Source organism: Rattus rattus, chromosome 5 (assembly GCF_011064425.1).
Source record: "Rattus rattus isolate New Zealand chromosome 5, Rrattus_CSIRO_v1, whole genome shotgun sequence".
In the NCBI taxonomy this organism is placed as follows: domain Eukaryota; kingdom Metazoa; phylum Chordata; class Mammalia; order Rodentia; family Muridae; genus Rattus; species Rattus rattus.
This window is the reverse complement of record NC_046158.1, coordinates 68205856-68221937: the sequence shown is the minus strand read 5'-3', so window position 1 is coordinate 68221937 and position 16082 is coordinate 68205856. Positions and strand designations below refer to the sequence as shown.

Here is a 16082-nt window from a genome sequence, read left to right as displayed (position 1 = left end):
TTTGTCAAATAAATAAATAATTACTACACTGTATCTTCTTCCTTGTTATGAATCAAGGAGTCTGAGGTTCCCTTCCCTGTGTGTGTGTGTGTGTGTGTGTGTGTGTGTGTCTGTGTGTGTCTGTGTGTGTGTCTGTGTGTGTTGTTTGACTTTTATATAAACTCAAGTTTAAGTGAGCAGAGGTGTCACCAGTGGAGATATGAGTAGATAAAGAGCAAGACCCACATTTGTGAAACTGATGGTTTTAATGTGGCTAATAGGAATATATTGTATAGCTTTAAGGATGTTTCTTTACCAAATGTTCAGCCTCTAACAATCTCTATCTGATTTCAGGCTAATTAAGAAACTACCATTTTCTAGCCATTTTAGTCTTGGAGTACATCACTTTTTGCTTTACTTTTCATTTGTAAATCGAAGATAATACTTCTCTTTACCTCAGTGACTTGTTTGAATGAAACAAGGTATTCTCTATAAAACTCAGAGTTGGGAATGTGGCTCAGCAAACAGTCCTTGCGTAGCAGGCATGAAGCCCTAGGTTCAGTCCTGAGAACTGCATGCAGCTGGGCATGATCATGTATGTCATTGGAGGTGGAAGCAAAGGCAAGAGGACCAGAAATTCAAGATCATGCTTGGCCAGGCTCAACTCCATGAGACCCTGGATAGAGGGTCAGAGAGGAGAAAAAAGAAACACGCAGAGGGGAAGAGAGCAAGAGAGGCTCTAAAATGCCATTATTGCCATTAAACTCAAAGCTGATAAAAATGTTTTACTAAATATATGCAGTATGACTTTATTTATTTATTTTTTAGAAAATAAAGGTTTTAAATGAAAAATATAAATTTTGCTCTGTATCTTATGAAATTTCCTTTTAAAATGACTGATTTTACTTTTACTCTGATTTTTTTTTTTCTGGTGTATTTGGCCAAAGTACTTGAAAAGGATGAGTATTGAGACAGTGAGAGGTGTTTTACAGTGTGCTGTCCTAAGTTCATGAGAAAACCTGGTTCGCGCGCTTATGTTGTAGAGCTCTTAATACTAGCTGCAGGTTTGTCTCCTGATAATGCCCAGTCTTCACCAGATCAGCTGTGTAGGGTTTTACTCTGGATCCTTTTTTCTCTTACAGTCCTGCTTGCCAACATTTCATTGCTTCAGCCTTGCTTCCCACAACATGAATTTTTGGCTGGCCATCTGTAGAATACTAATCTAATAATAAAAGGCCAAGGTCTTGTCCTCAGTCCTGGAGCTCATCCTGCTCCATGGCCACTCACCGTGTCCTTCTCACAGCCTCTTAGCACAGACCAGCATGTGATCCATCGTCCCTGCTTATAGACCAAATAGTGCTGGTGTGCATGCGTCATGGACACAATAACACAAACCCAACAGCTGTGCAAAGTAGCTAGTCCATTGTCAGAAGTGATGGTAAACACCTAGAGGTCGTGATGCACACCTGTTCATCCCAGGACTTGGGAAGCTGAAGCAGGAGAATCATGAGTTTGAGGCCAGCTTGGGCTACATACTGAGCCCCTGTCTCAAGAGAAGAGGGGAGCGGAAGAGGGTGGGACTAAGAATGAATTACTGTTCCTAATATCTTAGTGTATCATACAGCTTATCTCCTCTCTCCATCCTTCCTCCTCCCCTTTCTCTTTTTGAACTGGTGTTTATAAATTAGTTCCCATGAGCTGGCATCATGAACACAGATTTTTTTTGGGGGGGGTTGTTTTTTTGTTTTTTAATACTTTGAGATGTACTAAAGGGACTTATCACCAGTAGAATATTTGAATATATGCTTAAAAGTTGTACAAGCCTTTTTTGGTAGACCAAGTCCTATTTTAAAAGCACTAAGGATTTTACTATTTAATCAATAAGTTGAATAATCATCCTTTAGTCAGTCTTAAGTATGGACCTAAATTTACTCATATCATTGTAATTTAACTTTGAATGGAAAAGCAATTCAGAATTCCTGGCTCATGATGTCGTTGGCCCTTAGAGCGTGGTGCACAGTTGGTTTGGGTTGATGAACTGTGGGTAGGATCAATAACATGACCTCTGAGGCACCATGCAGATGTGAAAATGGTTTGGAGCAGTGAGAGTGGTCGATGAACTGCGGTAGACCAATAGGCGGAAGATGCTGTGAGGTCAGGATTCTACAGGAACTTGAGTGTTCAACAGATACAGAAGCATAGAGAGCCTGCAGAATCCAGTATGTGTGTGAGACAGAGCTAGAGGTAGACAGCCAGGCAGTCCGTATTCTGTAGCATGTGTGCAGCTTATGTATACTGAGGAGGGGCACTCCCCTGGTGGAGGCTTTACGTGTGATACTCCTTTTCTGCTGCCGTTTGTCCCAGACAGTATTTTGATGATGTGCACCTATTGTTCTTTGACTGATTGTATTTTGTTGCCAAGGCCAGAACTACATTTTCAGTAGCAGTGGTTGCTGGGAACCTTGGGGTAACAAAAGGAGATATAAGCTGCTCTGGATACAGGATCTTAGGTTTTATGGTATTGGGCATCAGGGGAACTGAGGCACAGATATCTAGCCTGAAGCTCTTATATGATTATATAAGAAAGGGAGCAATCTCTCTTTACCCTTAGGTCCACCTGTTGTATGTCTTCCCCAAATGATGTGGTACAGAATAAGGAGTGTACCAGAAGATGGTGATGAGATCAGCTTGCCCTATGAGTTGGGGTCATGTTCAAAATTAAAGGTAGAGCCCTAGCTTCTTTTTAGAAGGTCCTTGTGCTTTTTCCCTGGGTGAGTAGGTCAGGTGATTGTGAAAGTCCGATAAGCCCCACATTATAATAGTAAAATATCTCTGAACTCAAAGGAATTTCAGGCTATCACAGATAGAGATGATCCAGGAGAATATTGGGGAGGAAATATTAACCAGGGCTGTTGTGGCCACAGACTCTTAGTGTTCAAATGTACACAGCTTTCCCAAGGTATTTAACAGTCTGTTTCTAGCTGAATATTTCATTTTCAATTTATTTTGGGGTGTGTGTGTGTGTGTGTGTGTGTGTGTGTGTGTGTGTGTGTGTGTGTGTGTCCCTGATACCTCATGAGTGCATGTGTATCTCACAAGTGCAAGAACCCACAGAGGCCAGAAGAGAGAATCAGATTCCCTGGCACTGGGGTAGATGCTAGGAACCAAACCTAAGGCTTCTGCAAGATTAATAAGTGGTCTCAACCACGGAGAGCCTCTCTCCAGACCTGGTTGCTTCACTTTTGAATTTTGTCTCGTAGCTTGGGCTTTTTCCATGTGCCACACTTCATTAGCCTTTTCCTTCACAAGGGATCTTCAAAGCTGTTGCAGTAAATATTTAAAAGTCCACTCTATGTTCTAGGCAGGAGCATTCATGGTTCCGTACCTGCCCAAGAGCTCTGGATTCACAATTCAAGGACACATATATGCCTTCTTATTTTTAATATGCCTTGGTTAGCTCAATGGCTGTCCACTCTTGAACCTCCACATGGCTAACACACTCCCCTCTGATATTCCTGAGTTAATACTTGCTAACTCTGTATTTCATCTCTACTGTTCCATTTGGGGGAGTGGCCCCTGGGGTCCCTTTCCCTGATTCTTACATGTTTGTGGGCTCTCCCTCCTGTACCTTTTCCCAGGTGGTCTGTGTTGTCTGTTCCCTTCGCCCTCCTAATGGTGGAATCCCTCTTTCTGTCTCTGCGTTTCTTGCCTGGGAATCCTAAAAGTCCTGCCTCTACTCCTTACCCAGCCATTTATTAAAGCTGGCTCTTTATTGACCAATCAAAGAACCAACTGTTGGCAGGGACCTGCAGTAGATGTGCGAATTCTCATGTAAGCACAAATCAAATCCCCAACACAACACCTTGTTGCTTTTCCAGTGCTGCTGTGATCAGCTCCATTGGGGATTAAATTTAGCTTTGTTTTTGTTCCCCATGCCGCAGTAGTGGTAGAGGTCCTGTAGAGGTGATCAGTATGGCAGCCACAGCAAATCGGAAGAGGAACTCGATCAGGGTCATGGTTTTCCCCAGTTTCCGATGTTTTGTGCCTAAAAATCTAAAGTGAACCTCATCGAGAACAATGACCTTCACTTTAGAAATAGTGTAATTTAGAGACAAACATAAGAGTATTGAACCACCCACTTCTCCAATAGTTGATGTTTTGTGCCAGTTGGGGCTTCCATCCTAGAATACTGTGAGTTTACAAATGAAATTATTAAACTGCTATTGATTACGCGTGGAAAACGAAGTGGAACCATAGCTTCTGAGGCAGGTAGATAGAACACTAACTTCAAACAAGCTGTCTGAATTCTTCAGCAATCCAAAGGTCTTACATGTACTGCTTGCTTCTGACTTGATAGCTTGTTTCACACTGTCTTCCACATTTGGGTTTCTCTTCCTACTCCAAACTGTTCTTGTCTTTTGATTCCTGTAACCATTGTTTTAGGACCCTCAAGAAAAGATAAACACTTCTCTCCTTTTCAGATGAGCACTGTTCAGTTGATATAACCTTAACTGCCCACAGGCCCTGCCTCCAGGAGGCAAAACATTCCTTCTAATGGTCCTCACCCCTGAAGCTGCTACTGGGCATGAAAATAAGGGAAAAGCTGGGAAATCAAGGCTTCCATCCTAACAGGGAATATTCCAACCTTCTGAATTACTTTTCTTAGAATAGAGAAGAAAATGTATGGTAGTATAACCCAGGTAAAATTTATGAATACCTCCACTTGAGTAAATACTGTTGCATTTTGGCATTTGTAATCTTAAGCAGAGAGTAAATGCTAGCTGTTCTTCATCACTCAGCCGATGTAGGACTGGAAATCTTGTCCTATTATGGCCAAGGTGGCAGTCTGTCCCCTCTAGACTAGATCAGGCTTGGAGTCCTGTGGGCACATGGCACACTGCATGGCTTCCCTTCCCTTTGCAGTTCTTGGTGTTGAGCTGTCTACACAGTAGGCACCATGAGCATTGACACCATGTCCACTTGTTCCCCTGCCTTATCCTAAGTTCACAGCTGATGAATGCATTTTAAAAATGAAAACTTCTAGTTCTTTAGAATCACAGTGATTCGTGGTCTTACAATGGTAAATGCAGGTTAGTTGGAGTAAACTGGAGAATTTCTTAGATCGGAAGTTTCAGATCTGTGGCTGGATAAGGACTGCCAGCATTTGTTGGTCAATTCCTTTTTTAAAAGCCAAAAGCTTCACATTCGGATTTATAACTTCTCTTGGGAAAAATCTGGAAATCATGTGACACAGACCTCAGGAACTTGAGCCCAGCTTCTCTAGATCATGAGCCTGCTGCTCTCTGTTGTTTGAGCAGGGCTCCTGGATATCTGAGTGTGAGTTCCCTCCGGGTGATTCCAGGTCTTGAGTCTACTCAGACTGGGCAGTTGCTCAGTGAACTTGAAAGATTGGACTGACTTGGATTGAATCAACCACCTGTGTCTTAGTCTGACTGCAACTGATGTTGCAACAAAAATACTCCAGACTGTGGGGTATAAAGAACCAACAAGTGTCTCTCACTGTGGGAGGCTGGAGAGCTCAGCATCGAGGTGCTAGGAGAGTCAGTGTCTGAAGAGGACCTGGTCCTCGTAGCCGGTGCCTGCTGGCAGTGTCTCTCTTCACTCAGTGAAGGGAAATAAGCAGGTTCATCACATCCCTGTCCTCGTGATGTAATTAATCATCTCCCCAAAGTCTCCTCCACCTATGAGCTCTGTGGGGATACACGCATTCAAATCATCTCCCATTCCTGGTATTCTCTGAAACCCGCATACAACTTTGAGAGATGGTTGTCTCTCTCTTTCAGATGAGTGCTGTTAAAACAATATTCCCTGAACTGCCTGTTACCCTCAAATCACTTGTTACATACTTATAAAAAGCCAAGTTTTCTCCCTCTGTATCACCATGCCTTCATTGTAGGTAGTTAGTAAAAGTGCCTAATGCTGTGCCTTGCCCATGATAGAAATGTCTGGTTGAATGGTCAGAGGTTGGAAAGCACCAAAGCATTCATTTTCTCTTTCTTACATGGATATGCCTCTGGCAGGTGACAGTACCAGCAGGGGGAGCCTCATATTATCTTGGAAATCTATGAGGAGAGTTTTGTTCCTCAATCTAATTATAATTAGTTTAGGGACCTGATAGAAATGTATCCTGATAGTCTGCTTCCACAATTTAAGTTAACTTCAGAAAACCAAGAAATCCTAAGTAGGATGTGTCCTTCAACACTGACTCTCCCATCTAAAGCTTTTCTGGGTGAAGATATTCGAAGTTAATATTTAGTCAATTCATTTTGAATCTAGGACTACCAGCACATGTTGTCCTCTGCTACTAAAATTTTTCAAGTTAGCAGTACGTGCAGCCCTCAGGGATGGCAGTAACAGGCCGCCTCAGAGCCAGCAGAGGCAAACTATTTCCCAGTACAGGGCACCACTTCTTCCACAGCTGTCTTCTTCTGAAAATGGAGACACTCTTGTGATTGGGTTTGGGGTTCTCTTTAGCTTCTAGTGAACCTAGTTTATAGGAAAATGTCTTTCAAATGTGTGAAAACATGACAGGGACTTGAACTTTAGGAATTGCTTTCTCTTTTCAGCGTCTGTCACTTGAGAAATTGTCACTATGTTTTAGGGGAAAGGATAATAGAAGCACTTACAGTACTTGAGCACTGTGTGGTGGGAACACCAGATGATGATGCTCAGTTCACTCCTCTCTATAATCTGTGTTAAAATGTAGACAGTGGGAGCTTAGGGTTGGCATCGTTAATAAGCATTTCTGTGTTTGGAAAGGTTTTTTTTTTCTTTTATTATATTATTTTACTATGGATCAAAATAGAATGTATTGGACAAGGAAAAGCTCTTGTTTGTGGCCTGGGGCAACATTCCAAACTAAGAGAACTCTGAACTTCCTCAATGACTTAGGCACCAAGAAAAGGCAAAATCAAACAACATTGTAAGCTCTCAGAGTGCTCTCGAAACTGTGTCTAATTAAGTTCTCCACTCTTGTGCGGTAAATGCTGTTAGCTATACAGGTGAGATTCTAAGAACTTCTAATTAAGCTATGTTCTCACTTCCTCACCTCCTTGGAGCTCAAATTATACTGTTTGCCAAAGGAAGTGTGTGCTGTCATTCTGGTGTGGCTTCCAGTAGCGTTTTCATCTCATTTCTCAAAAGGTGGGGGAGGGGCCATTGTAGAACATTATTGTTAATTCTTTTCACAACTATACTTTAATTGTTTTTAAGTTGCCCTTTATTTTACTTGAACACTTGTTTCAGATTTTTGTATTTCAGATTTTGTAATAAACTGTTTCCTTCTAAACTGTATAGGTCCATTTCTCAGTTGCCTAAATCTAGACTTGATTGATTTTAGCATGTTTCTTTGAGGTTTGAGTTAGGGCAAAGGTGAACCAATTGGCCATGGGAGATGTTCTAACTTTTCATACCAAACAGTAAGAATACCTAGACAGGCACCCGGGTATGTATGTAAGTTCCTTCTGTCAGTAGTGACTGCCACTGCAGAAGTAAAGGAGAAATACTCAGATTAGGCTTTGGCAGTTTTGTTTCCGTTTCTGTTCTGTTTTGTTCTTTTTTTAAGAAAGAAAATTGTGAGGGAGTTACTAATTATAAAAGCAATGTAAGATTGTTGCCAAAGATATTTGAAAACTATATGAGCACTGAGAAGAAAATAAATCCAGTGTAATCCTGGCCACAGATGGCTACATTTTAATACAACATTTTCAAGGATTTTCTAGACCAGGCAGTCTATTTTTGAGTTATGTATCTCAACTAAATGATTTAATAATATTGATTGTGATTTTGTATGAAGTAAATGAACTTTGTATTTCTTTCCTAACTAGAATACACATATCTGTACCAGTAAATATTTTACCTGAAAATGAGTATATGGTTTCTTCCAAGGAATTCTGATTCAAGCTGTTATGAAGCCATTAATGTATCTGTGTACATTTGTGTTCTGTAGGCCAGCTTGCTTATGAAGTGATATTAGAGGTATACATGTGAGACAACAATGTAGATTAACTTTTTAGATTTTAAAGTGTCTTCATCTTTTGTGGTATGGATTAATGAAAACATTACTAAAAAAAAAAAACACTTGTTTTTTGCTGCAAACTTTAAAGTTCTCATTATGGTAAAAGTTCTGGTGTGGTGGCTTCTATCTACTTTGTGGGGGAAACTTAGTTTTCTTAGTTACTTTTCTGTTGCTATGATAAGACCCCATGACTAAGACAGTATTTGGGCCTATGATTACAGAGGAGTAAGAGTCCCTTATGGTGGGAGAGCATAGCTTATAGAGCAGCCTAGGACCGGAACAGCAAACTCTTAGCCTAAGTTCACATCTTGAACAACACCCAGAGCAAACTGCAAATGACACAAGTATTTAAGCCCCCAAAACTGCTTCAGTGACATACTTCCTTCAGCAAGGTCATGTCTCTTAAACCTCAAACAGCAGGACCAGCTCGGAAGCAAGTATTCCATGTAGGAGTCTGTGGGGGACATTCTCATTCAAACCACCACAAAAAGGAATTAAAATTGCTTCTGTGCACTCGTAGAGACTACCTTACATGAGAAGGAAAAAGTTTAGAACTCATGTTTATTATTAACTGCTTACCTAATAGCCTTAACCACCAAACTTCCAAGTCGTAATAACATTATTATAGAATTATGTAAAGAAAAACAACAAACTTTCTGGCAGAGTAGTTATCCCCTGCTTTTGGCCTAAAAGCAGCATATTGGGTTAGCTCCAGAAAGGCCATGTGACTGAGACGCAGTGCAGATGCACAGTGACATTTCATGGCCGTACCTGGTATAGGTGTATAAATCCCAGAGAGTAAGATCCTGGTCAGTAAATGCAGAGCGAAATGGGACTTAACAACCTAGTTCAAGTGTCCTATGTAGGTGTGATGTTAAAGAGAATTTAATTTAATGTGGGCACAGTGAAGTCTGTCTACTTGGATGTTGAATATTTTAAAATGATGTGTAAACACGTGCCCAAATGCAGATGGCCTGGAGTTGGATTTAAGTCTTAGAATCTGATTAGTGGGAAAGGCAATGTCAGCATTAATGGAAACTTTAGTGTTTATAAAATCATGAAGAGTTCGTGTTAATTTCCTGTGGCTTTTCAGTGTTACTCCTGGTTAACTTTTTCATTTTTTTAAATGAGCTTCCACTTTATGGTGCACAGAAGTAAACCTGAGAATCTGTGAGCCTTAAGAGGGGCCATCAACTTTTACCTGTCAGGGCTGTGTCTTCGCTGGTGCGTTGTCTGCTCATTGAGAGTCAATATGTACTTTTGGCTCTTCAGCAACCAGCCACCCACAGCACTGTTCATCTTTTGTCTTGGGTTACTCAAACTTCTCGTTTTAATTCATATTTGTAAAGACTATATCTGATCATGTCAGTACATATAAATTAAAAAAGGGGTATTTAATTCTTAACATGTTACTGATATAATTTAGTATTATTATGTATAATATATGTATAAGTATGATTATGTCATGTGAGGTTTCACGTTGTCTGACTATTTTCTGGATAATTTTTTACTCAGAGCAATATGGCATAAAGGAAAATATAAGCTTCTGACTTAATATTTCCCCAGTATGTAACCAAAAGTTAAACCAGGGTTGAGTTTGCCTGGTAATTCTACATGTCAAATGGTGCCTACAAATCTCACTCATTCTCCTCCCCTTTGTGTAGGAAAGTTGCTCCAGGCGCTAACCAGCTGCTCTTCTGAGCTCCACGTAGCTATTCTTGAGTTAACACATGGAAGGCCACACACATGCATGCACATATGCACACACGAGTAAGAACCTTTTAAGAAGTCATCTTCATTTTCCCCACTTCTGTTTCTGGTGAACTCAGGGCTTTGGGGAACTGAGTAATAACTCCTGTGAAAATGCCTGGAGACCACCTCCTAGTATATTAGCTTAGCATTATGTTCCCTGGTGAAATAGGCTAATGAAAACCCCTTTCAGATACTGTTGCTTGCTGGTTAGTTGGGTTGCCAGAGTCTAGTGTTCATAAATACAGACCATTTTCAGATACTCTTAAGATTGCAAACAATTCATCCTTTACAATGAAATATTCCACACATGTCCATTTTACATGTGTGAATGTCTGATCCTGATGTCTTCTACAGGTGCAGGTTACATGATGCATCTAACCAGTTGTACATATTTTTTTTACATCTATTTTTTTTTGACCCATCAAACAAAGAAGTGTAGTAATTCAATAAAAAAATATTTATTTCTTCATGGCTTGCTTTTGTGCATTCTGTTCCTTCTGGTATTTATTTGCTGCCAAGTGATCTCCTGTTTATGCTTTTATAACTTAACCAAAACATAATGTATGAAGCTCTGACTGGCTTCTAGCTGTAAGTACTCCTTCTCCTAAGCACCAGTGCCCCCTGTCTGCTTATAGGAGCATCTCATTATGGGTCCTGAGTTCTTCCCTCCCAGCTAGTGGCTGCAGATAAAGCAGAAGGATGGCTCCTTATTCTAAGGTGTTGCTTCCAGTTCTCAATTGCTATGCAGAGAGTATTTTTATGCCTTTTTATCTCCTGAGTTTGGTAAACTGTGATTTCAGTTCCTTGGTTATTAGCCACATCATATATAGAAAGGTCTCCTAAAAGTTTATGAATTTGTAAAATTCTCCTGCTTTGAGTATTCAAGTTTTGTTTCTCTGTTTGTTTGTTTGTTTGTTTGTTTGGAGGTAAATATAAAGAGTTTTAATCATCAGGAGATCCCAAATGAAACATTTTAAAATAATGAAAGAATTATCCAAAAACTTCTGTATGGTCAGTTAAAATGGATGACTTCAAAATTTATTACTGATCTTGGCTCTAAAATGTGGGCATGTCATGCTTAAGGGTAGCATAGAAGACTCAACGGTGCTGCCTCCTAAAAGGATAGTGCAGTGCGAGTGCGGGGAACACCAGTGTCGCTTCAAAGTCTCTGATGTGACATGGGGATCACACACTCACATGCACACGTACACATACACAAGTCTTCATTCAAGTTAAGAATGTAATAACATGTAATGTAGATACCGTCTTCATTTAACATGCTAAGACTTCGGAGAAGAAGAACCTAGCTAAGAGTCATGCCACCAGAAGAAGGGCTGGAATTAGAACTGTGGTGTGAGTCTATACCACAGTGGCCTTAACGTTCACTGGTTATGTATTAAACAGCCTCTGTTTGCCTCTGGAAAGACAAATCTTGGGGAATACATTAGCAAAGTTGAAATTAGTCTTTAACCTGCAAGGGAGAGAGAGGGAACTGTTAGGAAGATGACCTGTGACATTAGCCTGGACTTTGGTTTCATCACATTGAATTTGAAGCCCACTAGGAACATTTTGAATTGGCTCAAGCAAATGGAGAAAATTGAAAAGAGAGGACTGTCATTTCAAAACTAAGATATTTAATCTTATGCTTGTGGGACTGCTCTTTTTGGGGAGATGGGTCATAAAATGTTAATCATTGTTATTAATCAATGTTACATTGATCAGCCTTTATCAATATAAAGGTCAATCTCACTAGTTAGAATTTTTGGTTAAAAGCCTGAGTACTTAGGGCAGAGGCCTATACCTGCTTAATGGGTAAAGGGCCTCAAGGTTCATGTCCAACACTGCAAAACAAACAACAAGAATATTGATTATGTCCTGGAACAGAGATTCAATCACAAGTTAAACAGGTCAGTTAGTCAGGGTGCTGAGTGTGCTGTACAGTAGCTCCTCTCAGTAAGGATCCTCCTCTGATCCCGCCATCCTACCATGTACACATTCACTGTGGGGCCATCCTACCATGTACACATTCACCGTGGGGTCACAATGCTTCCTTCCCTCGAATCTACTACATTCTGCCTACAAAGAGGAGGGAAAGATAACAGGAAGACAGGCTGTTTTCCTCTTCTCAAGTCCACAACCAAGACATTGTCTGTTTTTCTTCTTCTTATGAACTAGATAATTTTAGGCCATGTGCAGTTCTCAGAGAAATTGTAGTACACTTTTTTGTGGGAGACACCAAGAATGAGAAAGAGGTTGTGTGCTCTGAACCATCATCTACAAGGAAAGAGCAAATGCTGGAGGACAGCTGACAGCCTGCTGTGTCAGCCTATGAGGATGAGTTTTGTGAAAACCCAGATGTCTGTAAAAAGGAGGGGGATAGGAAGCTTCGGCCTATACTTGCTCTTACTTTCTCCGTTTTCACCGAGGCCAGATTTGGTCATATCTTTACTTCTGTTGAAATGTTTCCCTAAACTCTGAAGAAATTCCTTTACTTTGAAATTGGTGATGTATCAGCCCTTTTTTTTTTTTTAAACTGATATGGTGACAACTTAAGCTCACTCACTGACAAGTACATGCACCATCTCTGGAGTTAATCTTTGACTCGTATGTCCGCATAGCACACTTGGCTGCTGAAAGTCTTCATGACCTTTTGCTTCAGAATATTCCCATGAAAAACAATCTTTTATCAGAATATTGTCATTTTAATTGGTGGCTGATATTATCCGAGATAAAAGGCTCAGAATGTCTACACTTAGCAAGCGTTTCAACTTCTTGTGCTGCTTAGAGAACCGATACGGCTGAACCCACACTCGTTTAACTGTGAGGTCATCTTGACAGAGATCGCACTTCTAACTTTTCTTGAATAGTGTCCCCCAAAAGAGTTTGGTGGTTGCCTGTGTTGACATTGTGTGCCTTTGGCCAGTGATTATGAAATTGCTAAATTTCACATGTCACCTTTCATGGCTGGTCACTAGAGGCCACAGATGGTTGTGGGTCACTCACAACTGTGGAGCTCAGAAGAAATGAATGCACTTGATATTTACTCATGTCTCACTTGGCCAGCATTCTCCTCCCCAAAGCCTTCAAAAAAGAGGACTTGAACCCTTAAGATGAGAACACTTACGTCAGCTTGGTAGGTGGGATGCTGTTACATGAGGTAACATTCAGTGTTTTCTGGGAAAGCTGAAGAGATGTCCACTGAGCATACAGCCCTAATTATTTGAAGGTGCCCATGCCAGCCTTACTTTTGAGACAAGGCTAATCTTAGCCACATTCACTGAAAACTTTCCCAGTGCATTCTCTTTATGTACTCTTAACGTAGTATAATTATACAGAGTGTATAAAATAAGCCTCTCTATAGAATGATGGCTGGCTCCATGAGTCCCTTCTCTTTGTTGTGTGTGGGTGTCCTTCACTCTGTTGTTGCTGTGTCCTCAGCCATCACTGATGTTTTGTTTTCTCTTTTGCAGGTGACACGCTTGGTGCTGCCTGGCATGGTAGAGAGGTGAGTCACACGCTCACACACAAACACTGGTTGCAGAGCTCATTATTATTTATAGGGAGAATTCTTTCTCTGAGAATTTCATTAAAGTGACTAATGAACCCAACTCTGTCTTAGCACCAGGCGAGCCACACAGTGGAGCATGAGTCATGGGTGAAGGAGGCCTTTCCACTAGACTTTTTTATTTCCCTCTCTTGGGTTGTGGTGCTTCCTTTAGATCAGGATTAAAAAGCCAGCCTGAGTCACCACCACTAACTCAATTGCCTGCTATTCTGAGGGGGTGGATAGAGTCCTGGGATATTCCTGGGAATGCCTCCTTAAAGCTGCAGCTACGCAGAGCTCAATCGGAGGAATGTCCTGAAACTGTAGGCCTTCTTCTGGTGTTTGCATTCTTGCTGGGGGAATGGATGAATGAGGGACCAAGGCATGATACGAAGTGACCAAATGTCAGACTAACTCTGGGAAAAGGGTCAGTGGAATTGGGTGCCAGTAGAATAGCCCACGTCTTCGTTTTATGGAGAAAACTGTGGTTGCGTAAACATAACTAAACTCTGTTTCCTTCTCAGAAGAATCTAGATGTTGCTTAGGCCTTCAAAGAAAATCTGCCAAAGAGAGCTGGACTTGAATGTTGAACCAGTTTGTTATTTTAATTTTGGGCTCCATCAAAGCTTTGACAGGGAGGAATCAAGCACCCACGTCTGTTAAAAGACCAGGAAGGAATGCAGTTTGTGCATATCAAATCCACTCACATATTCTGCCTCATATGAGGCTCAGAAGTCCACTTTTTGATCATGTACAGTGACTTTTCATGTACATGAAACTTTTTCAGCAAGATTGGTTGTAATTCTATTTTATATGTACTGATTCATATATTCTAATTGCCTTATTTTAGCAAAGTTTCCCTTAAAGCCTTTAAGCTGAGTATTGACTGATAGTGGGTGTGGGGTGTGTGCTCTGATCATAGGACATGACATTGTCAGTGATCAAGCCAGTGGTCATACAAGAACTCTAGGACTAGGGATAGAGGAGAATCCAATAAGGATCATATTTGGGTCACTGTCCTACTCTGAGTTGTGACATCTGCAAATGGCATTATAAAGAAATCTTTGGACTTGGGGCAGGTGCTCAGAATTACATCATTTGCCTAGCGTGCCCTGGGCTCCATCTTCACTAATTCAACAAAACAAGGAAATCAACATTGTAAGCTATAGAAGTATTATGAAAGAACGTTTTAAAAGTATGTTGGTGGAAACTGTGAAAGGAAATAACGGCAGTGAAGTCATTTCTTGGAGCAGAGAGTATTACTGGATTCATAGAATGCCCCGCCCAGTGCACTCCATTAGTTGAAAGTAACCCCGCCCCTTTAGCTTAGTGAGATGAGATGCTGTGATGTCATGATGCAGAGGTGGAGCTAGAGACCCAGGGCCATTGCTAGCCCCATCAGCACCACCCCAGTCAGAGCTGACATTGGGTATGAAGGACCAGTGTGAAGGGGAGTCTGAGCTTATCCAGCAGAACCCAGCTTGGAGAATACAATGAGTTCAGTCCTTGCCGTTCAAGAAATCAAGTTGATTTTAAACCAAGGTTGAGAAATGGCCTGGTAGAAAGCCATCAGAAGCTGTGGAAAGCTGGAGTCATAGGAAAATGGGGAGGGAGGTTACTAAGCACTAGTTGACATGTACGTAGAGTTATTAATTAAGTACTTTGTGTTAGAAGAAGGGACATCTATGTCCAGTGGAGCTTTAGGAGTTGTTAGGTATATTAGTCGAGGTGTGCTAACTGCTCTAATAGATTAATCCCTTCCTTCCTTCATGACTTATCAAGCTAAGGATTTATTTTCCCCTTATTTCTCTACCTTCCATCTAGGGGCTCTGTCACAAATCTTTATGGTCTTTTTTTTTTTTTTTTTTTTTTTTGGAGCTGGGACCGAACCCAGGGCCTTATGTTTGCTAGGCAAGCACACTACCACTGAGCTAAATCCCCAACCCTTGGTTTTCTCTTAAGAACTAGTTCTTCACCCAGCTAACAGGTAAAGGAAGAAAATCAGGATGATTTTAGGGGAGGTTTCATGGGTCAGCCCTGGAAGGAGTGTATATCACGTTCTGCTGTCCAGAACTCTTACCTGTCACAAGCTGCAACTTACTGCAAGGGAGGCCAGAAATGTTATTTGTTTGCCAAAAGGGAGGAAAAGCTCCAGGCGAACAGATGTCCAAGAGTGGTCTTACTTACACCCTGTAAGTGGCTTTGTTCTAGCTGTTCTTTACACCTCCCCAAAGTGACCTATTTCTATGGTAGTTTCCATAGGATTGATATTCTCATTGAGTAACAGCAGTGTCCTTTAGAAAGAGCCTTTGTTATTGGTTATTTCTCTCTCCTTCCTTTCAGACATTGAGGTGTGAGATTTTTCCACACATTCTAGAACTATAGCCAACTGACTATCATTAAATAAGTACCAATAATCAGATAAGGTATTATCACCATACATATAGAAGTGCATAATTACATTATTGAGATCCTTGCTCTCTCTACTTCCCTGGAATTATAAACATTGTGTACAGCTGGAGCCAGGAGGTGGTTGCCATAACAACCGTGGAAAGGCTAAAAATAGCCTCTTTCATATTGTACTGCTTAAGGTGGAATTATGACATGTTGTGGCGTTTTAGGGCAGGTAATTCTTCCTTGTGCTAAATGTTTGCAAACTTTCTTTAACAAAGCAATATTTGTATAGTGTGAGAATTTGATTGCTGGTTCTAATTGTATGCCTGACCCCATGTTCCATGATTCCTTCTCTGACATTGAACACTGTTTTGA

The 16082-nt window shown here is 40.9% G+C and overlaps 1 protein-coding gene across 1 annotated transcript in view; it reads left to right on the top strand.

The window, feature by feature from the left end:
* Positions 1-16082, top strand: part of Hsd17b12 (hydroxysteroid 17-beta dehydrogenase 12) — a 123845-nt gene that overhangs the window by 92622 nt on the left and 15141 nt on the right. The window contains exon 7 of the mRNA XM_032903770.1: positions 13240-13274. Within this exon, the coding sequence (XP_032759661.1) occupies positions 13240-13274 (35 nt within the window). The remainder of the gene's footprint in view (positions 1-13239; positions 13275-16082) is intronic.